This window comes from Protomyctophum bolini (genome assembly GCF_963924005.1).
Source record: "Protomyctophum bolini genome assembly, chromosome: 21".
NCBI lineage: Eukaryota > Metazoa > Chordata > Actinopteri > Myctophiformes > Myctophidae > Protomyctophum > Protomyctophum bolini.
This window is the reverse complement of record NC_137882.1, coordinates 15483669-15507855: the sequence shown is the minus strand read 5'-3', so window position 1 is coordinate 15507855 and position 24187 is coordinate 15483669. Positions and strand designations below refer to the sequence as shown.

The 24187-nt window shown below is 43.6% G+C and overlaps 2 protein-coding genes across 2 annotated transcripts; both read right to left on the bottom strand.

The window, feature by feature from the left end:
• Nucleotides 1–168: 168 nt before the first annotated feature.
• On the bottom strand, nucleotides 169–23936 carry LOC308336812 (uncharacterized protein). Its single transcript, XM_080794383.1, has 12 exons — nucleotides 23799–23936; nucleotides 22937–23149; nucleotides 21992–22420; nucleotides 21311–21646; nucleotides 13190–13396; nucleotides 11504–11863; nucleotides 10032–10117; nucleotides 9790–9896; nucleotides 9351–9494; nucleotides 8228–8359; nucleotides 4867–5136; nucleotides 169–2350 (listed from the first exon to the last, which is right to left on the bottom strand). The coding sequence occupies exons 2-12, from the start codon at nucleotides 23092–23094 to the stop codon at nucleotides 2096–2098; spliced, it is 2484 nt and encodes an 827-aa protein (XP_080650509.1). The 5' UTR covers nucleotides 23095–23149; nucleotides 23799–23936; the 3' UTR covers nucleotides 169–2095.
• On the bottom strand, nucleotides 19084–19508 carry LOC308336259 (NADH dehydrogenase [ubiquinone] 1 alpha subcomplex subunit 5-like). Its single transcript, XM_080793569.1, has one exon. The coding sequence runs from the start codon at nucleotides 19492–19494 to the stop codon at nucleotides 19144–19146; it is 351 nt and encodes a 116-aa protein (XP_080649695.1). The 5' UTR covers nucleotides 19495–19508; the 3' UTR covers nucleotides 19084–19143.
• Nucleotides 23937–24187: the final 251 nt, after the last annotated feature.

Genomic DNA, 24187 nt, shown 5'->3' with positions numbered 1-24187 from the left:
GGCGTTTGTTTTTTCACTTCTCAGTCTGGTAATGCTACTTCCAGTGTCTCAAACAGGATGATAGCCAGACGGAGAAGCGAAGTTTAAAAAAACGCTGAAGTGCCTCCATCTGGATTCCAGGCTACTCAATCATACCAATGTGTAGAAAAAAGGCTCAAAGTACAGGTGTAGCAAACTGTAGGTTTATTTCACCAGAACAAGAACAAAGTTTCTTCAAATGGCATAATTGTGAATGTTAACGCCTTCACTTGCTCAAGGTTAATGGTAAGAAAAAGAAAATTACCAACCAACCAACCCACCAACCAAAAAAAAAAAAAATTCATTCTTTATTGTGCATTATTACTAAGGCAACATGGAGAACCAAGCAACGATTTAACTACTGTAGATCAACCCAGTAGCTTTAACTACTGTAGATCAACCCAGTAGCTGGTGGTTGAGAATGTTGACGGCATTTGTAGCAACATTGGCACGTTTTTTTTACCAGCTTGGTTAAAGGCAACATATTAGACTTTGAGTCTCTCGTACACACGCACGCACACACACACACACAGACCAGTCATGTCTCTGACACAGGGACAGCGACTGATCTTTTTACAAGTGTCTTTCCAATTTTCCTCTGAATATGCAGGAACACTATTCCACAATCTCCGAATGCTATATAGTCTGGAAATCTACTCACCCGAAATCTGATTACGGAAGCTGTCATCCGTTTCGTCTTTTCCGTTCACAAAAATATCTCTGCTGTCTGGAAGAAACCACCCAACTACAAAATGTTCATTTTTCAGGAAATGAAAAAAAAAAAAAAACATCCAGCTCAAGTGGAGTTAGGAGGTTTTTGTCGAAGTGCGTTTTAATACTTTTCACTTTGTTCAATATTGTTTTTTAACCCACAAACCTACGTAAAGTGTGTTCAATAGCACTGATTAGTTAGCTGGTTTGGCTAGGGTTAGGTGGTTTTCGCCAAAGCACTTTAATACTTCCCATTGGTTCAATATTTCTTTTAACCAACACACATACATAAAGGTTGTTCGATAGCATTGATTTATGATAAAATAAAAAAATATGGAGTTAGGTGGTTTCTTCCGGACAGCAACGATTCTATTTTACAATTTCCATTTCTAATAAGCAGTAAGTACGAAGCTATATGTTCTTTGACTATTTGTATTCATATTGGAAAAATGTGTGCGTCTGTAAAGACGAAACGGAAGCGCGGAGGACATCCGCTTTATCCTCTATCTTTCAGAGTGTCCGTTGCTCCAGACTGTATGACGGAAGCATTTGAACATTGTGGGAGGCAATAGTCTGGCTGACGAGACTAACATCAGACTAATCCAGGTGATTAGTAAACCTGCCAGAATTACACATTTTTCCTAACAAACTCACCAAACCTAATTTACACGTTAGTAAATTTATGATTTAACAAATAAAAAAAACATATATATTAATTAACACTCTTATGTATGAACAAAAAGAAAAGTTATCCAGTGTTAAATACCCACAATCTAGATTCTTGTTGGCAATGATATTGTGCTGCTGACCACTGTACTGTGCGGACTTTGACCGTTCAGATTCTATAAACAATCGCTATAGACTGAAGTTCATTCCTGATATGAAGTAGCGTGTGCTTTTTTTTCTTCCAACTGTAAACTTAAATTTGCACGTTTGGCAAACCAATTTTATCTTAAAAAAAAACAATTGCACAAAATGGGTAAAATCTGGTTCTGCTGCAGCATCTCTCAAAAATGGCTGTGATAAGAAAAAAAATTGGCATAAATGTTTAACCGTAACCCATTAAGACCGGGAAAGCATCTGTGTCATTTTCCCCCCCGTAAATGAACGCCCAACTTGATCATACCACAGCACAAAAGCATCAAAAGTTGCAGATCCACAAGCTCGAAACGACCTTGTCAATCTGCTACGACCGTTTTATGTTGTTGTTATTTTCATCCTGAAAAGTATCAGCTTTGGACATAATTATGAGGTTTCCACCCGACAGAGATGATTTGTAGAATCGGCCTCAGGTCTTAATGGGTTCATCTACCTGAGGAGTGTACACGTTGCATGGCAGGAGAGTCTCCACAGTGGTTCATAAATATCAGCTCAAGGCGACCTCCTGCTCCGCTAGTTCGGCGGCCTCTTCCTCTCTGACCGGGGCGTTGTAGTGGCGCTCGTCCTCCTCGCCCACGGGGACGTTGTAGTGGCGGTCGTCCTCGGTGACCAGGCACACGGAGGGCCAGTCGTCCTTATGGTCGTCTGGGTAGTACGTGAGGAACTCCTCCGTGTCGGCCATGTACAGTCTGTAAACTTGAATGGTGCACTGCAGCGTGTAGCCCAGGAGAAACATCTCCACCTGCAGGAAGGAAGAATACATGGCATAACAAGGTGAAAGGCGAACACTTTTAACATGGTGCCACTGAGGCCGATGCTACAAATGCCTTCTAAATCAGTAGTTCTCAAACTTTTTTGTGCCAAGGATACCAAAAATGGTATGGATTTGGCCACAATTCTAAAGATTTAGACACACAATGTTCAAGTCGTCGGCATAGCCGACCCGTAAAATAAATCCACGCAGCGTTATGTCATGCAGTACAAAGTTAACCCATTAAAACTGGGAAAGCATCAGTGTCATTTTAGATTTTTAGCTGTAATATATTTAAAAAAATAACTAAATTATTCTAAAGAGTGCGCTCCAGTAGCACAGTGGCAAAGTTCCATGCCCACCACAACGGAGGTTGTCCTTGGGTTCATGAAAGGCGGTATATAAATTCAAGCTATTAGTATTATTATAACACTCCACAATCATAAACCATGATCCACAGCCTCATCATCAGACCAGTCCTCACATTAAATCACATCACATCACACTCAGATTAAAGCTAGGCACCTTTGCATCAAACTCTTGTTAAACTGCATTCCATTCAATCCTGCCACCCTCTTCATTAATCACTCATCATGTACTGTACTTCTATCAACATAGACTAAAGCACCAAGGCTGCTGAGCCAGCCTGACGGCGTGCCGCAGGTTCGACTCCCCCCCCCCCCCCCCCCCCATTTCTTGTCAGATCAATAAAGGCAGAAAGAGACAAAAAAAACATAAAAAAAAAAAAAAAAAAACTGACTACAGTATCTGTTCACCATAATGGAAACTACAACTATTAAAGTTGGCAAACAAAAAACTAGTTTAGCGGGTAGAACTCAATCTCTCCCTGGTCCTCCCCTTTTGCTCCTATGCAGACTGTATACAGTGGATAACTTCCCAGTCTCCATGTTTTCTAAAGTACCCTAATAGCTAACCAGTTTATGACATAAACTGCTATAGGCCACAAAAAAGAATTGCTGATCAACAAGCTCACAACACACTGTGATGCATCAGTTTGTAGATCAGCTTCCCCCCCCAAAAGAAATTAGATTTGATTTGATTTTGTATTCATTTGATAAGTAGCTCATTTTAAAATGTGTAGCGCAGTGTAATAGAGTAGACAGAAAAGCACACCACAAGTCTGTTAGTAATACATTTGAATAATGTGTTATCTGATCCACAGCCTGCGTCGCAGACACATTGAGAGCTTGTAGATAGGCTGCTATCACTGCTCAACATGCTTCCATAGTAGACAAGCTGGCCTCTATGGAATCCAAATGACTGAAATCAGTCATTGCGACTGAGAACTTTCATACATGTGCTGCTAGCAGCACAGTATAATTTCATTTTTAGCTGCTAACTTAGTAACAATGAGATTGAGCTAACAATCTGATTATGTGGTATTGATTCAGTTTGGGAAGTCACAATGTCACATTGGCTGGCACAGAGCCAGCCTCAATGTGTCTGGGCCTGGCTGATAAAACATGTCACGGACATGTTATTGTGTCGAGTCAAACCCAACGTTCCAGGGAACATTCCACGGAAATGGAGATAATGCTTGCAAAAAAAAAAAGGTTATTTTGAGAGCAAATTGCCCCACAATATGAAAACACGTTCGTAGGCATCTTTTATTGTGACGGTATAACTGTTGCATAATCGCAATATTGCACTCGAGGAGGGTGTGCTTTACTTGAGAGATGTCTGTCGAACTGTCTGTCGTAACTGTCGTGCCAATAATGACGGTAAAGCACACACTCTTGTGTAATATTTCTTAATTTTAAGTGTGCTCAGTAATAAACCTTTTATTACTGCACTTGTGTAGGCCGAGGGGGATCCAGTTTCTAATCCCTGGTAGGACCTGAAAGTCAGTGAGTGAGGCTTTAAGTGGTTAATGTGTTTTCTCCAGGCGAACCGACAACAAACCCTGTGATTATACCCCCCACTCTGGGAGAAACTATAGTTGGTGTTTTCATTCCTGTGTTCTGTCCTGCAGTGCAGCGTGAGGAACGCCTCACGCTGGAGGTGTTAACGAGAAGCTGCAGCAGATATACAGTATATACTGTACATAGACATAAAATGTTGAAGACGACGGCGTAGCCGTAGGACAAGCCCTAAAATAAATGTCATGCCGTTCCAAGTTAGCCAATTAAAACTGGGAAAGCATCGGGATCATTTTATATTTGAGCAGAAATATATATAACATGAGTTATTTCGAAAACTCTTAGGATTTAGAACAGCGGTTCTCAAAAATAATTACGTTTTTAAAAAATCTTGAAAATGGGTTTAAAAAATCTTGAAAGTGGGGTCCCTGGCACAAAACATTTTCATATGGTGGGGGGTCTGCGCGGCCTATATACAGGGTCCTCCTTGGCAGGAAAAAGTTTGACAACTACTGATGCAGAAGGCATTATTTTTGTAGACTCTGCCTCAGGTCTTAACGGGTTGAAACAAACACAAAGGGGGTCGAGCAGAGAACAAAATGCCCACCACACATGGTTTGTGTTTACCTGCTCCAGTCCCCCGCTGAAGCCCACATGGCTGAGGTGGTTGGACAGGAAGGTGCGGGGGCACTCGGAGGAGTCGCGGGCGAACAGGAGCCAGCAGAACACGGGCACGTCGCCTCCTCCCTGCATGCAGCGGTGCAGCTCCACGGCCCGGGCCAGCATCAGCAGCTTGAGCGCCTCCAGCAGGCCCAGCTCCTCCTCGCCGCCCTGGAACACCTGCTCGCACAGCCGCTGGCGCTCCGCCGCACTGGAGCAGGCCACCGCCGCACGCCACTTTGGGGCAAGATGAAGAGACTCAATGTTAGAACAAACATGGGAAAGATTCGCATTGATTCTACTCCTCTGCCGACATGTGGAATGTCCCAGACACCATAAATAGTTAAATACTTAAAGAAATTCTGCTGTTATTACTTGTACTGTCCTGTACACAAGATGTAACAATAAAGTACAACCTTGAACCACAGCTCCTTTTGTCATTCATTTAACTTGGGCCATCAGTCCGTTTGCATGCACAGATGACGCTTTTGGAAATAAACGTCAGAATGTCAATTCTAGTACCACAAAACCTGAGAGTCCACTCAAATTGGCTGAAGGTAGCATGCATACACCCGACAACGACAACAAGCACGACTTTGAAAAGAAGTGCGCAATAAATTCCAAGTTTCAAATGGTAACGAGAGCCAATAAAACGTTACCTGGGGGCCCATGTGGTTATGTTACTGTATAAACTAAAGGTATAAACTAAAGGTTGTCACTTAAACTGCTCGGTTTCCTTGAACTTTCCTACCATATATATCTAAACACACTTTCTGTGTGCAAAGGCATACAGGGGAGTATGGCAGGAGGACACATGTGCTGTCAACATGTGGTAGCACTCAAGCCAATATGCCATCAACATAAGATGGCACTCAAGCCAAACACAATGCAGGTGAACGCCTTTGATGTACGTTTATGGATGGCCTAAAAATACAGTAGTGGTTTAGGCTTGTAATATATCGTCGCAGTCGGGCATAAACCAACTATCTCCGTTTCTCTTTTTATTATTTTTCAGTTAATAAATCAGCTGTATTGAACACCCTTTATGTCTGTGTTGGTTTTACTTTCTGACTAAACCTCCTAACTACTGTCGTTCAAACTACCTCAACTACTCCAACTTACTTTTTCCGTCTATCTTGGTCATTCTAAATCAATGATGGACAAAACAACTACCTCCACTTGAGCTGTATTTAGGTATTACGTGATGATAATATATGTATAAAGTCACCATAGAACTTTGATGAGGCAATATTCGTTTTAAAAACACATTTAATTTCCTGAAAAGTTAATATTTTGTAGTTGGTTTCTGCTGTAAGGGTTGAGAATGTTCCGTGGTCACAAGAGCGGAAGTGCTGACCAGGTGTAACTCCTAGCTTCAGGAGGAGTATAGTCTTGACTAAAGGCTTGCCGAGTAGATGAGATTTCGGGTTTAAAGATGGACAAGTTAAAAGATTTTAAGGCTTAGGTTTATATTCTTATACGGACTTGACTGTAGTTTATAATCCGACAAAGAATGATTCTGGAACGATGCCTTATGAAAGGAGGAGGTGACGTAACGACTAGGTAGTCGTGACGTCAACCCTGACCTCTGCCCTACAGCAGAGATACGTATCTCTGTAGGTGATAACCTTATCACCTGTCCTAAACGGTGATAACGAGTCGAGGCCACCATACTCGCGGTCAGATGCGCAACTTCCGTGCCTGCAAAACCAAGGGGACCACCCCCCCCCCCCCCAACTTCTAGGCCAATCAGTGAACACGGGGTGATAGCTCTGGGTGAAAGGGGAGAACCCGGGAGATGTCGGTCAGTAAAAACAGAGAGATGTGTCAGGGTGAGCTGTGAGTTGCGACTACCCGTCGTGAGTTGACGTAATGTTGTAGTTTTCCAACTTTAGAGAACTACACCGCGGTGAGTTGTGTTCATACTGTAGTTGTTTTTGTGTGTGTGTGGGGGGGGGACCTTTACCCGTTTTACTACCTAAAAAAAGAAATTACCATTACTGCATCAAATGTACAACAAACTATACTATAAAAATGGTCAAACATTGGCCAAATTGTCATTTTTTTTGTATATATTTATTTTTTAAATAGCTGATCTACAAAGTGAGGTTTTTAGATCAGCTATTTTCACAATATTTATCTGTGGAACTAAATGTAAGTGCTTGTCAGGGTTGTGGGTGGGGGTTGTTCCCCAGTTTCAGGGGAGGGGGGGGGGGTCACAGCCTGAGGTTGAGCACCACTGCTCAACCAAAAAAAAAAGGAAGATTCAATAAAGAAATATTTAAAAAGTGTACAGATTCGTGCTCCGTCAGTGGCTTCGTGATATAATGTCCTGTCTCGAGTTAAGAGAGGTTTTCAATTGCCGGCTCTGGAAAAAAGTTTTACAAGACCTGGGGTCCGTTTATGACATTCTACCACAACACACAAACTGTATAGTGTGCCTATGTCTCGGCCAACGCCAAACCACAACAGAAACAAAATCTGCTCTGCTATAAAAATCTGCTTTTTTAATTTTTTTTATTATGTATGCATGTATTTCGTGTATATGTGTATATACAGTAGATATATGTATTTAATTTTGACTGTCTTTCCGACTATCCTTGGGATTGTGGGTGGGGGGTGGGTGGGATAGGGGATTGAGTTTTATTTTTATTTTCATATTTTGATATGTCTGTTTTAATACTTGCCCCTGGGTTTGTCACAAAAACTTGAATAAAAAGATTTTGAAAAGAAAAGAAAGTGTACAGATTACAGAAAGTGTTAAAGTGATGTTTTAATGTGGCCACACCTTCCAGTTCATTACGTATACTACCTGTTTTTTACCTTAGCACCCGCCACCTGAACTCGCCCACAGCTGTTGTATGATAATGGGGGAGGGGTTAGGGGAGGCGGTGTATTTTTGATTGGGCCTTTTGACTTTCAGTTTTCAAGAAGAATCAAAAAATACACAGGGAAGACATATTTGAATATTCTAGCCACACCTCGGGCGTCTATTAGAGTAATGTTAACTCTCTATAGACACATACAAAAGAGAAAAAGTTTTTAAAAAAAAAGAAAAAAGCTCCTGAGTTTATGATTTATCACCAGCAAACCATCCGAAAACACCACCTTTGGTTTTACCAAAGCTACCTCCACCATAGCTACCATAATACATACTGGGCAGCAGCAGCAGCAACAAGATAAAGATAAAGAAAACTTTATTGTCCATTAAATTGACATAAAATGGAAATTCGTCTTTGGCACACCGGCAGTCAGTTACAACAATAAAGCGATGCGTTTCAAATACCAGCTAACTGTTTACAGTGTAGGATGCATAGGAAGGAAGTACCTTATTTCGGAGGAGTTCCATGTAGTATTTTAGCTGCTGGGTGGCATCTCCTGTCTCGTCGACCTGCCGGCACTCTCCAGGAAATATCCACTGGCTCACCAGACCGTCCCTGGCTTCCAGTTCCTTTGGCAGCTGGGAGCACAAAGGGATTACAAGATACTTAACCATTTGGCCGACAGGATACATTAATTAATCCGCTGTAATTCACGCCAGGATTTTTGCTCGTTTTATTTTGAAGAGCCAAAACACGCAACCGGATGTTACTTTTGTTACTTCCACTGTTGTGTTTTGTCGGACCACATCTGCATCTACCACTCAACGATGAGAAAGGAGTACCTCAACGATTACAGCGTTGGCTATGGGCCGTCAAATAAACATATTAACTTCTCATAGGAGAAGACAGAGAAGACCAGACCAGTCCAACAAGAAACTCAGTCACAGTCTGTCAGTCACAAGTTACAACAGGAGGGAGTAGAGGCTAAACAAACACACACACACACACAACCCACAAAACAAAGTGAAAGGTGAACCCAAGAGTCCTCTACAGTGGTTCTTTAGCATGCATAATACAATTACACAGATTTAATACAAAGCCGCACTCACTTTATTATTATACCTTTATTGAAAGGATAAACCCCTTGAGATGCAACATCTCATTTTAGAGGGTCTCCTCTTATAAAGCCAGTTGCCGGGCCGAGGTTATAACAATAGAAAAAACAAAAAAAGGTAAGGATAATGCTACAAAAAAATTATTTATTAAGGTTCCTTACACAGGGGTTCTCAACGTTTTGGGCCCCCCCGAAATGCTTTGGCCATGTCTCGTGTAGAATGTCAAGAAGGGACTTGAGATTCTAACTCCCTTTTCTACCAGATTGCCCCATTGGGTCATCATTATTGGTGTATAATCACGTCTGCTCACTCTTACATCATACAAATCAATAGATCAGTTAACATGAGTTTAATAAGATTAGTGCTAAAGCACTAATCTTAGCCCATATCCCCTCCCAACACAACAATGGTTCCCCAGGTTGATTCCTGGTTCACAATCAGTTGAAAACCCCTGTAGTCGTAGAGCCTATAAACAAATCAAATTCAAACAATCCCTGTCTGTGTAAATACGTACCATGATAAAGTCCTCCTGCTGCAGCCACTGGGGCAGCTGGGTGCTGTTGGAAAGCACCTGGAACAGAGTGGCTCGGAGGGCACAGTAGTTGTCTCCTCTCACTCTCCTCAGGCTGCCAAACCGATGAGACATCTCCTTATAACCCTGTTACCAGAAGCAAATACCACAGCGAGTTCAATTCCGATCGCTTCGTTGAAAAGTCGATATTTAACCCATTTTGACCTGGGAACGATTCTGCAAATGTCTTCTAAATCCTGATTGTTTTTTGAAAAAGCTATGTTAGTCTATGTCAGTCGTTCTCAAACACTTTCATGTCACTTTTCACGATTCTTCAAAAATAGCGATGTGCAAGATAAGAGAACAAAACAAACGTATATATAGAACAACAAACCAGCCACAACCTGAAAACACAGCTTTCCATTGCCAAATATCCACTGACCTTTCTAATCAGAGTACTTTTGGCAGTATTTCCTTTCCACTCTCTCTCGCTGTAGGACAGAATATCCACGGCCGGAGCCAAGCTGCATCTGTCCTCCACCTTTGGAACTAAAAAGTAAGAAAATATAATTATTGACGGAACAAAAGGACTATAGTGTGTGTATTCCAAAAAAGTACCGCAAGTGTGCACTCTGTGATACAAATAGCTGTCGTTACTTATGCGGCCGTTTATGATTTACTGACGTGTGATTTCGAACAGAGGCACGGGTTCCGTCGGTTTTACGTGCGCCAGGGGAAGCTCCTCGGCTCCACGATACAGGTCTTCATCACTGCAAGGAAAACAATACACGATACAGGTCTTCATCACTGCAAGGAAAACAATGCTTTTAAATATAGCGACACACACTGCGGCTAGCCTAGTGTCGCGTTTCATCAATGAAACGCGACACTAGCCGCTGCACTGACCGCAGCAAACAGTGACATTCGAAAATGTAGACATCAACCTGTGACACTGATTCACACTCATTCACTCTTATGGTTAATTCAAAAGGTCATCTTTCCCAATTTAGTCATTATTATTTGTGCCAATTAATTACCCCATGCAGTCAATGCTGACCCCTACTGGTTGGTCTTGGGGAAGGTCTCTAGACCCTCCCAAAGACCAACCAGTAGGGATTCTCAACTTATTCATGTGAAGGACCCCCATCTCAACAGGTTTTGTGAGGTTGCTATTTTTGAATAGCGAAAGTATAAATGGTTAAAGTGGTTCAAATGATTGTGACGCTATTAACTAATTTAGCTGGAGACACCTTGGAACACCCCCAACAACCCCTGGATCAGCTATTTTTGAATAGCCAACTCAAAACTCTAAAATAACTCTAAAAATAAATTTTATTCGGTTATAAGAAAGATATTTCACTTTCAACATAAATGTTAACTCTGGCTTTTGTGAGCACCCCAGACAGTTAAGTTGCTTGACTCAGTATTTAAATATTTGATAGTTAATCAAATCAATCAAAGTCAAATCAAATCAAATCAAATCAAATCAAGTTCCTATACAAACTCATAGTAACTTCAATCACCTTTTTAACTGCTTATTTTAACCTGGCAGCGAGAACTTTCACCGGGAGGGCTTAAAGTGTGCAGAGGAGCTGCACCCTATACCTCTCAGTTGTGAACAGGCCAAACTGCCAATTTCATTCAGTGTCAATTATCTAATGTATTCCTGGGCACTAAACTTCCTCTGCCAACCTGCGGGGGGCAGCGGACTGACCTCATGCTTCCTTCTATGCATGAGGATTCCAAGCTGCTTCTTTTCACCTGACGGGGGAGAGTTTCACCGGCCAGACATAGCGCGTGGAAGGAACACGTTATTCCGACCAGTTCCTTTCCCCTCCATCAGGCGCCCCGGCTGGCCAGGGAGAGGTAATTTAGAGACCAGGATTACTGCATGTTTTTTGTGAGGGTACCTACCCTAGGGGACACAGGGAGAACACGCAAACTCCACACAGAAAGGCCCTTTCGCCAACCACGCCTCGGGTATGGGCACTGATGACGCGGAGGAGAGAACACGCTCCCAGCGTCCCCAGCGGGAATCGGACCCAGGACCTTCTAGTTGTGAGGCGACAGCACTACCGACTGTGCCACCATGCCCCTCCTGTCTCTATGTTAACCATGGCGACAGGTGCAAGTTTACAAATGTACAAACAACAAACCTGTTCCCAAGTCCCTCCTCCTCGCCGAGGCCGTCCTGCTGTGTGACGAGCACCACCGGCACCTCGTTAGAAGAAGTGATGGACGCCAGTTTCTCTGTTCCATTTAGACTCGGCAGCTCTCCCTCCTCTGCGTCAACCTCAGAGGAGGCTTGCTTGGTCATCTTCCCCGTCGCCTCCTCCTCGTCATTGGACACGTGTCCGTCTTCTTCTTGTCCTGCTCCTTTTGGCACAGTGTCCTCCTCTGCGTCCTCCTGCACAATGTCCTCCTGCACAACACTGTCCAAGCTAGCAACCTCCATCAAGCCGATGATGGATGTGCATTGAAGATCTAGACTCACATCCTGGTGGGAGTTCTTCAGACTGGAGAGGAAATGATTGAAGCTTAATGTATCATATATTCATGTATATCCGTCAAGTCTATAATAGCGGTTTAAGTGCATACCACATATAGAGCGTCGCAATTCCGCCCACTTTCATGACGACGCCAGGCCCAGGAAATAATTCCAAATGCATTTTCCCCATAGACATTTCATAAAGTATTTATTTAAAGACCGTCGTACGAAGCCAACTCGAGTCGTGACAAATCATGACAACAAACACAATATGTTGGACCAAAATAATAATTACAAAGACAAAAACAACAAAAAAAGTGTTGTAACCTGCCGTTTTCTTTCTAATTATTTGTTCGGCCCGAAAAATTGTGTTTGTTGTCATGATTTCATTTGTCACAACTCGAGTTGGCTTTGTACAAGGCTTAAAAGGTCTTTAAATAAATACTTTTTGAAATGTCTATGAGGAAAATGAACGGGGAATCATTTCCTGGGCCCTGGTAGGGGCGGGACTGCGACGCTCTATAGGCTCTAATGCCTGAGACACAGGTTTGATTCCAGAGCCTGACAACCTTTGCTGCGTGTCACTCCCCGTTTCCTCCTGTTTCTCTAGTGTGTAGTGTGTAGTATCAATAACTGCAGAAAACCCCCTAAAATAGTACTATAATCTATAAAAAAATCTATAATTGTGCAAATCTGTGAAACATAATGTCAAGTCAAATATAATCATATTTCACAAAGCACAGGTGTGTACTTGTAAACCAAGCTGCCTCACGCTACAGAAGCATCTACCATATGGGCCACATGGCTCGGCAAGGCTTACTCACTTATATTTAAAAACAACTCTTGTTGACCCAAGGTACCGCACAGGCCAGGAGGTAGCTAAAATCACAATTACAAAAACCATAGGCCTATAAAAAAAAGTCCTAAAGCTCAAAAGCTCAAATAACCAATTTAGCAATAAAAAACAGTAAGAACACAAATAACACAACAAAAACAACAATTCTCTGCGGTCACACATAATCTGAGCCGGGACAGGAGGATGAAGCAAACATACAGCTATAGGCCTATTTGTGGATCAAAATGGTGAGTAAGCACAACATTTGCTTAATCTCAGTAAAACCTGTATCTGGTTGAAGACATAAACATCACATACCACAATTTCTGTCATGCAAAAAAACATTGCAGGAGGGAATGTTGGACAACCCTGCATACCATTTAACCCACAGTGTTTTCACACCCCCTAGAGGCCATAATATGCAGACTAGAGCCAAAACATATGGAAGGTAAGGTTGAAAACAAGTTAACAACCTCCCGTGTTTGTTTAGTGTCGACACTAAAACGTGAACCCGCTCACCTCTCGCTGGCTACAGGAAGGGGACTTGTGGTCGGCGAATGCTCTGATGAGTCTGGAGCGTTTTCATCCGGGCCTGCTGTGGAATCTGATTCTGGAGATGGTTCAGGAATAATAGCCTGGCTTATTGTGTCCCTGGGGCAGCTGGCCTCCTTGAGTTCTTCTGACCGGCTGTCATTCTTTGGATCGACCTCCTTTGTCACAGCAGCACTGAATCAAAGAGGACATCATTCTTTTTAATGGATAAAATGTAATTTAGTCCAATCTGAATTTTAGAGTATGTTAATACAAGTAAGTAAGTAAGTACATTTTATTTATAAAGCACCTTTCGAAACAAGGTTACAAAGTGCTGAACAGTGAAACAATATAAAACTAATAATAAAATAATGCAAGAAATATATATATATATACATATATACACAAACACATACACATATACAATATACATACATACATACATACATACATCAAAGATTTAAAATGGAGACAAAACAAACAGACCTGCAGAGGAAATCAATTGACAACATGGGGAAAGTATTTACGAAACATTTTTTTTAAACTGCTTTTAAAAATGTCAACTGACTTGGAATTTCTCAAAGGCAAGGGCAAAGCATTCCACAAGGTAGGAGGAACCACTGCAAAGTCACCTTTTGTCTTTAACTTGGTCACTGGGATTTTTAAGAGTTCTTTATCCGAGGACCTGAGGGGTCTCGCATTATCCTTAGGGGTTAAAAGGTCGAGGATATAAAGTGGGGCCAGTCCATGTGTGCGTGTGTATTTTTTTGTGTGTGTGTGTGATACAGCTGCGCCCTCTGGTGGCAGGCGGGTGGTGTCACAGCGTGACAGACAGACTTTTTTGAAAGTTTTGCCCAGGTTACATAGTAATTAGCCTGGGCACCATTTCATTTCGGTATATGATCCGGGCTGGAGCCGGATGATACGTCATGTTGTAGGCAATGGTTTGCCTACAACAAACAGGAAGCTGTTTGTTGCTTCCTGTTTGAATAAAAGCAATAAAAGCTCTCGTAAGCGAGAGCTTTTATTGAGAGGGAAAAGGAAGTTGTCGCCGCCTGTTCATCCTGTCTGGCGACTACAAAACAATACTACAACATGACGTAACCACATCATCCGGCCCCAGCCCGGATCATATGGACTTTTGAAACAGAGACCAGGCTTTCCTCCGAGGCGGTGGAAAGCCTGGTGAGGCGAGGTTACATAGTAATGGCTCACTGACGTTTGCAACAATATATAACTTATACAAGTGGGGTGGTTGTATTTTGTCTCTCTGCTCTTCTATGAGACAATTAGATGAGACATTGAACAAATAAGATAATAAAGCAGCCGAAGCACACTGGAGCTGTGTAGTGGCAAAAATGTCCACGGGAAATGACGCAGGAACACAATTCATTGAATGGACTTTGGAGGTGCTTAACCTTCAAAGCCATGCATGGTGGATTGCAGGACTAAACAGACATGAATACGCGTAAGCCACAGACAATTCTCTGCCAGCCACACACACAGTTACACCAGAAGAGTAACTTTGCTGACGTTAACATTTTTTTTTCCCCTTTTTTTTATCCCACGATTTTGTAACCCATTTTTCACCCCTGTGTCAATCATCTAATGTGATCCTGGGCTCTACACACCCTCCACCAACCTAGTCCCCATATATGGGGGACAAGGGGAGAGCAACGGACTTGAACTCATGCTTCCTTCATGCCTGATTGATTGATCGATTGATTATTTATTAGACAATATATCATATGCAGAAAAACAGTACATGGTACAGTCAAAAAAGCACATTTTATCCAAAAGGATGGCACCGAAAAAAAAGTCCTTGCGGTCTTGTTTCCATTCGGGTCCCAATGCATTCATAATACAGTGATGATAGTAATCGAGGATACCTCACAACACATGAAAGTTATTTGCAGGTGTACCAACAAATCTAAATAAATCTAAATACCAAATAAAGTGAGTGTCCTGAGTGTCCAAGTTGCTCCTTTACACCTGACAGGGCGGAGTTTCCCTGGTTGGACGTAGCGCGTGGAAGGAACACGTTATTCCAACCAGTTCCTTTCCATCGGGCGCCCCGGCTGGCCAGGGGGAGGCAGTTTGCTGACGTTAACATTAACAACATGCTCTCTCCACTACAGTACAACATTCCATTATGCCACGTGCCAGTAGAGATTGACACTGCAGCCCCATATTCTGTGAAATGTACCGGGTTCGCAGCCCAATGGTTGAGAAGATAACCACTGTGCTAATGCACGAAACACATACACACAGTGCTTGTGATTGCACACACAGGTTCAAATGTCATCCTGTTTGGATCCCACGCCTCATTGTCTCGTCTCATTTCATTGTAAGTGAATGGAGGGTATGTCATAACGGGTTTGCCACACCAGTTATATACAGTATGTGTCAGAGAGAGATGTCATCAGACACTGGGCAACAATCTAACAAGATTGCCCACCTTCTATGGGCTCAGATCCATGCCAATATTATCTGTGTGTTCGTAAAAGAAAATGCGTAAAAAAACAATCTGTAAAAGAAAAATGCGTAAAAAAACAATCTGTAAAAGAAAAATGCGTAAAAAAACAATCTGTAAATGAAAAATGCGTAAAAAAACAATCTAAGTTACAGATGCTTTTTTTGGTTCCCCAGTGATATCACTGCCAAAAATCACATGACGGCTGAGAGCCAATCACTTACGAACAGAAAAAAAGCCAATCTAAGTTACAGATGCTTTTTTTGGTTCCCAAGTGATATCACTGCCAAAAATCACATGACGGCTGAGAGCCAATCACGTGAGGCCTTTTCCTCTACCCAATCAAAAAGCTCCATAAGTCTGCCTGGCAACTGAGGTTGCCATGTTTGTCTGGGGCTACGTTATAAGTATAAGTATAAGTTTATGAGTTACAAGTTTAGCTATATTATATCCATATCTTGTCTTAAAACAACCACTCAATGGCATTATTGACTAATTCATTATTTTATAATGATATATATATATGATATATATATATATATATATATATATATATATATATATATATATATATATATATATAAGTTTATGATTTACAAGTTTAGCTATATATCCATATCTTGTCATAAAACAACCACTCAATGGCCAATTGACTAATTCATTATTTTAGTAGCCTATATTAAATAGGGGGGTCTCAAGATTCGGGGACCCCCAGGGACCCCCCGGTACCCCCCAGGGACCCCCCGGTACCCCCCAGGGACCCCCCGGGACCCCCCAGGGACCCCCAAATGGTAACTAATTTTTCAACCGTTTTTGACGGGGGTTGGCTTGTTGTGATTGTGTCGCCCCCCTGGGGGCGTCTTTGGGGGTCTCAAGGTTCAGGGACCCCCAGGGACCCCCCAGGGACCCCCAAATGGTAACTGTCATTTCTCAACCGTTTTTGACGGGGGTGGGCTCGTTGTGATTGTGTCGCCCCCCTGGGGGCGTCTTTGGGGGTCTCAAGGTTCGAGGACCCCTGGGGACCCCCCAGGGACCCCCAAATGGTAACTCTGTCATTTCTCAACTGTTTTGGACGGGGGTGGGCTTGTTGGAATCGTGTCTTTGGGGGTCTCAAGGTTCAGGGACCCCCAAATGGTAACTCTGTCATTTCTCAACTGTTTTGGACGGGGGTGGGCTCGTTGGAATCGTGTCGCCCCGCTGGAGGGGTCTTTGGGGGTCTCAAGGTTCGGGGACCCCTGGGGACCCCCCAGGGACCCCCAAATGGTAACTGTCATTTCTAAACTGTTTTGGACGGGGGTGGGCTCGTTGGAATCGTGTCGCCCCCCTGGGGGCGTCTTTGGGGGTCTCAAGGTTCAGGGACCCCCAGGGACCCCCAAATGGTAACTCTGTCATTTCTCAACCGTTTTGGACGGGGGTGGGCTCGTTGGAATCGTTCTCAGGGTTTTGGAGGTTCAGGGAACCCCCGGGACCCCCCAGGGACCCCCAAATGGTAACTCTGTCATTTCTCAACCGTTTTGGACGGGGGTCTTCTGTCATATGTCCTTAGACCTTTAGCTACGTTGCAGCAAGCCAGTCCAGTGTGTCATTGTCTAGGTCAATTAGCCCACGGTCACCATTCGGTGGCCGGTATATAGGGCAGCTGGTCAGCACATGTTCAACAGTCTGTGATGGGTCCCCACATTCGCAGTGGGCACTGTCTGTGAGACCCCACTTCTGCATAGATGCACCAAAGCGTCCGACACCCGTCCTCAGGCGGTTGAGGGTTGTCCACTCCTTGCGGGGGAGGTGCTGGCCAGGAACATCTGTGGGATCCTCAATGTAGTGGTGAAGCCTGGATGGTTCTGCTGCCTTCCTGCCTTCCCCAACCTTGAGACCCCCAAAGACGCCCCCAGGGGGGCGACACAATCACAACGAGCCCACCCCCGTCCAAAACGGTTGAGAAATGACAGAGTTACCATTTGGGGGTCCCTGGGGGGTCCCGGGGGTTCCCTGAACCTCCAAAACCCTGAGAACGATTCCAACGAGCCCACCCCCGTCCAAAACGGTTGAGAAATGACAGAGTTACCATTTGGGGGTCCCTGGGGGTCCCTGAACCTTGAGACCCCCAAAGACGCCCCCAGGGGGGCGACACGATTCCAACGAGCCCACCCCCGTCCAAAACAGTTTAGAAATGACAGTTACCATTTGGGGGTCCCTGGGGGGTCCCCAGGGGTCCCCGAACCTTGAGACCCCCAAAGACCCCCCCAGCGGGGCGACACGATTCCAACGAGCCCACCCCCGTCCAAAACAGTTGAGAAATGACAGAGTTACCATTTGGGGGTCCCTGGGGGTCCCTGAACCTTGAGACCCCCAAAGACACGATTCCAACGAGCCCACCCCCGTCCAAAACAGTTGAGAAATGACAGAGTTACCATTTGGGGGTCCCTGGGGGGTCCCCAGGGGTCCCCCAACCTTGAGACCCCCAAAGACGCCCCCAGGGGGGCGACACAATCACAACGAGCCCACCCCCGTCAAAAACGGTTGAGAAATGACAGTTACCATTTGGGGGTCCCTGGGGGGTCCCTGGGGGTCCCTGAACCTTGAGACCCCCAAAGACGCCCCCAGGGGGGCGACACAATCACAACAAGCCAACCCCCGTCAAAAACGGTTGAAAAATTAGTTACCATTTGGGGGTCCCTGGGGGGTCCCTGGGGGGTCCCGGGGGGTCCCTGGGGGGTCCCGGGGGTCCCTGGGGGTCCCCGAATCTTGAGACCCCCCTATTTAATATAGGCTACTAAAATAATGAATTAGTCAATTGGCCATTGAGTGGTTGTTTTATGACAAGATATCGATATATAGCTAAACTTGTAAATCATAAACTTATATATATATATATATATATATATATCATATATATATATCATTATACAATAATGAATTAGTCAATAATGCCATTGAGTGGTTGTTTTAAGACAAGATATGGATATAATATAGCTAAACTTGTAACTCATAAACTTATACTTATACTTATAACGTAGCCCCAGACAAACATGGCAACCTCAGTTGCCAGGCAGACTTATGGAGCTTTTTGATTGGGTAGAGGAAAAGGCCTCACGTGATTGGCTCTCAGCCGTCATGTGATTTTTGGCAGTGATATCACTTGGGAACCAAAAAAAGCATCTGTAACTTAGATTGGCTTTTTTTCTGTTCGTAAGTGATTGGCTCTCAGCCGTCATGTGATTTTTGGCAGTGATATCACTGGGGAACCAAAAAAAGCATCTGTAACTTAGATTGTTTTTTTACGCATTTTTCATTTACAGATTGTTTTTTTACGCATTTTTCTTTTACAGATTGTTTTTTTACGCATTTTTTTTTACGAACACACAGATAATATTGGCATGGATCTGAGCCCATAACCTTCTCCTTATTTGTATGGCATGGATCTAACACACATGTGAACATATATAATATTACAATAAATAATATCAGTTTAGATGGGCCATTTATACTGGTTGGGATGGGGTTCTTCGATGAGTGGTTCCCATGGCTTCCACTCTGACATTTTTCTGGACAGAGCCAGCTCACACTCTGCCTGGAAAATTACCTCCTCGATCTGACCACAGTTAATTTTCTGCTCCAGCTGCCCAACGTCCTGCTCCGATTTGACGAGTTGGAAGCGATCGTTGGTCAGCTGTTCGGTGTACTTTCTGTAGGCGGCGTCCTGAGGCATGGTCTGCACCGATGCCAGGATCTTGGTGTACAGAATCCTCAGGCGCTCATGAGGATTCTTGGACACGGCCAGGCCCACCAGACCTGTGGTCTTCTTTAGCAATCCAGCCATCACTGATTATGTCCACTTGTCGCCCACCTTCTCCTTAGTGGATGGATTTGCACACGATCTGAATTTGTACACGGGCGATGACAATGAATCCTGAACGTTGCATAACGGGTGTGCCAGGGGACACCCGTTATATACTGTATATGTACGTGGCAGATGTTCCGTGGGTACATCATATCCCCAAACGGGTATAAAAGGACTGACAGATACAGAGATCCAGTTGTCCAGAGCCACAGACCCAACCGCTATGCTCATAACATGGTCATGAGCATTTAAGGGACCAACGGACTTTAAACTCTGTGCAGGTTCGGGTTATGCAGTTGTCTGGAACCGCCTATCCTACCGATATGCCCATATATGGGCATGCCGATAAGGGCATATAGTCCATATACTGACGACATAGAGGATCTCCATATATGGGCATATATGTATGTACAAGGACAGATATCTCCACATACTGTATGGGCATGAAAGGGACAGGTAGACAGAGAAAAACAGACATATCCATATATGGGCACAAAAGGGACACAGACACAAGGGTACAACTGGTAGAGGCATGCAACCTCTAGCCCAGGTGCTGGACAAACGTAAATACAGGAAGAGACAAATCACACTAGTGTGAAGTGAATCAATTAAGTGAATGAATCAATTAAAAGTATGGGCAACGGCACACAGAAATTCAGACCGCCTGAATCTGGATGTTACAGGGTGCTCTTATCATACATCACATTCCGTTCAGCTATTCAGCCAATCAAATCATAATGATTTGGTACACACAAACACACAAAGCTGGGCATAGGAGTGGCTAGTGCGCCTCAAAAATAGAGTCCGCAACACTGGTAAATAATACTCAGCTCCACTGGTTCATTGAGTCGTTTTGACACGGTTGGATCTTCTTCAGGGAGGTACAACTGGTACTCTGACAAAGCCCTCGACACTATGACTCAAGACATATTGGTCGGATTGACAGTGCGACGTAAGCGGAAGAACCTCTGGTTTGATAATTGATATCAATTTGATCAGACACGTGTGTAATGAAGGTTAAGGTTATTCTTATATCGCCTAGGAACCTGGAAAGTGTGTCACTCTAAAATTAAACCCTTGATGACAATGAAGATACAAGATAGACCTATGGTGGTACGAAATGAGGTTGAAAAGTTCAATCGCAGTGTATGGTCACCATTAATTGGGATTAGCTATTAGTTCATTTAGTTGGTATTTGGATTTACCTGTTGGTAGAGGGTCGCAGGTTGGACATATTGAATAATCCCTTCTTCTGATCTGGCTAATTATTCAGATTGAAACTATAGGAAGGTTGAGGTATATCTACATATGTGACTTCATGCTGTGCCATCACTAATAAGTCATGACATTGTCCCCAAATTAGGCAAACTTACACTGGGAGTTGTAACCTTGGCAACAACGCCCCCTTCCTATACAAACATAGTAACTTCAATGTCCATTTTAACCATGCTATTAGTAGCCCCATTGAAAACATCCATCCTTGTTACTTGTTAGTGAATATTGGACCACCCTGAAAATGTATCTTTACAGGAAATATTTAAAATACAAATGGATACACAGGAGAGCACAGGGGATATTAAAAATAATGTAGTTATTTGCAGGAATAAATTAAAATTAGGGGCAACGCCACACAGAAATTCAAGCCGCCTGAATCAGGATATTAAATTTGTGAAAATAATTGGGTGAATGTGTGTTAGGACAAAGATTGTGTTTACACTCTTTGTTATTGACAACATTAAGTATGACACCAAAGCCAGTGACAGTGGCATGCTTGCCCATATGTCATGCGACTCACCGGCACGGGGAGGCAGAGCAGGGGGAGGAGTGTGAATCAGGGACACTTTCAGTGAGGTTCATCTCTTCTCTGACCTTCTCCTCGCTGGACACAGGCCTCGGGGAGGAGGAGGAGGCTGGAAGACAAGCCTCTGCCTCGGGTATCTGAGGAGCATCTGCTGGAGACGACACTTCATCACACCGAGGAGAGGATGCGTCGCCTGGAGGAGGGACCGCTGCGTGAGCAGGCGACAAGGAGCTGTCGTCTGCCTGCTCGTCATCATCACCGCCGAGTGCCGCCTCTTCTTCTGGCGCTGCGATGAGCTCTGTCTTCTGTACGTCCGCTCCAAGGGAAGGGCTGTAACGATTACATTTAAGTTGACGATGAATTAATTAATAATAATCTGTCTGACCTTTTATGCTTCATAATCACAAATTGCACAGGGCAGGTATGACAAATAACTTAAAGATATAAAGAAAAGACTGACATATGTCATAATTTTGTACTACTACTATACGGAAAGATCAGAAATAGCTGATCTACAAGTTGGTCACAAAGTGATGCGTTGTAAGCTTGTAGAAGATCTGCTATTTCCGCTATTTTTGGAAACCGGTTTCAACATGGAAACGATTATGCACAATGATCACGATTATCTAAAATAATTGCGATTAGGCGATTATGTAATAATTGTAACGGGCCTACCTGAGGGAAGGGATTTCAGGGAACACGGCCTCCTCTGCCTCTTGTGGGACAGCCGTGGACAGTTCCCCCAGGTGTATGGGCTCCGTTGTTCCAGCACATACGTCCGACTCCGCGGTCATGGCTGCCTCGTGTTCTTCAGGCACGGGAGCGTCTTCCGTCTGCGAGGGTTCCAAAGGGCTTACTAGCAGACATTCAGAGGTTTCCTGTGTGTGGTCGTCTTGTGCTATGTTGTCGGCTACGTTTTCTTTTATTTGGGCGCCGTTGTTGGCGGTATGGCGCTCCCCCTCCGTGGGTTGAGGTCCTTTGTGCGTGGGTCCGTTCTCCTGAGGCTTGGCAGGCTCTGGTACTCTGGCTTGGGGACTCTGCTTCGCCCGCACCATAACGACGACCTTCCCGTCTTCTTTGAACTCAGCCTCATCGCTTATTTTCCTAAACAAATCATGAAAGACAGCATGGGGTGTTAATACATAATACAAGTGGTTTATCAGACTAATCAAATTCTTGTCGTTTATAATAAAAATTGGTTCCATCACATTTTCCAGAACCGGGTTTTATCAAACTTGTCATAGCTGGTATGTGAACACGGAATGGACCATTTGTATACTCTCAGTGTTACAGACCTTTAAGGGTCCATTTGGAACCCCCTCAAGTAACGCAGAGGGTCCCTGTAACCTCACTTTAAAAACCAGTGGGTATATAGAAATGTTTATAGGAATAATTAAAGGGAACCGTTAAGGAGTAAGACAATTACCCTATATTGGTCTGACTGTATTATAATCGGGGACTTGACATTCAATGTTATTTTTCCACAAATGAGTCTTGAAAAATGGGGGTTATATAATCAGTCGTCTTATATTCGGCACAATACGGTAATCGTTAAGGAACCGGAATAGTAAAAATCCTAAAGGATCCCAACCCTAATACAGTCTTGAGGAGTCATCTTACCTTAGATCGGTGTCTGCCTCGGGACTGTCCTGAAACTCACCCACCATGCCTCCCGTCTCCGCCGAGGGCAGCGCAGCCTTGGTGGTGGCATCCTGCAACAAGCCACTTCTCTCTTCTACAGTGTCACAGGGGCTAGAGGCCGCGCAACAATTCCCCATCTATCTGCTCCCTCTGCTACACCAAGGCAGACGCAGGGCAGGCCAACTTTCTGACCTTTGGGGGAAATTGTAATAAGGTCTCTGACCCTGTCTGATGAGTACTAGTAGTAGTACGGTTGTAAGATTTCAACAGTCCATTGTGAATTGCATCACACAGCCGCTGGCGCTGAAGCACGGGAATACTTCTTAACTTTGGAGATTGTTAAAGGGCAACACAATAGTGGGGTATGTGTGAATATGAAACATGTCTGTGTAATGTGTTAGTAATAACAACAGATGGTGTTCCAAGCAAGTGACAGTAATGTATCACGTCATGACTAGCTTACTGCACAGGACCACAATGGAAACAATTAAGTTCCCAATAATTTGTTTTTGTTATCCCTTTAGCCCAAATGTCTGACTGTACCTCGTGCTGTTTACATCTAATAAAGAATTCAAGCAAACTGACTGGCATGCAGCTAAACTGTATATTTCATACAGTAATTTTAAGCTTTCAACTTTACTGTGGTCTGTGAAATAAGAATAATGCCTGGTAATAGATAATAACCTCCAAAAGGTTTAATGCAGAAATAATTCTATTTTACTTTCATCTGTCTTTAAAAAAGGAAAATAAAAAGGAAAACAGCATTAAGCTAGGTAGCCAGCTAGCCTATCATCAACCAACCTACTTTACTACTAACATGCATGGAGAGAGACCGACGTACGTTTAAATGCCTCATCAGATACCTTCAGTACTTTCACTATGCTACGGTTTATTACAACGCTTTAAACTTGTTGGAAAACAACAAATATGGATCAATTATCCTGCACGAAAGATCCGAATTATTGTACGCCCTGTTTCCACCGCCGGGCGCGGGTCTATGACGTCAGATGACAGGTCTATGGTGACGTAGGGGTCTTCTCTTGGGGTCTTCTCTTGTCCTGTCCTCCATTCAGCATTGTTGGACTTTCAAATGATTGATAAAAGAATCCTACCTAGACAAAATGTATGTTATCAACCTTCTCTTAATTCTTGCTAAATTTCATATTCATTGTAGTAAATGTGCGAAGCAAAACAACACTAAAGTTATGTGAAAACCAGAATAATCTGAAG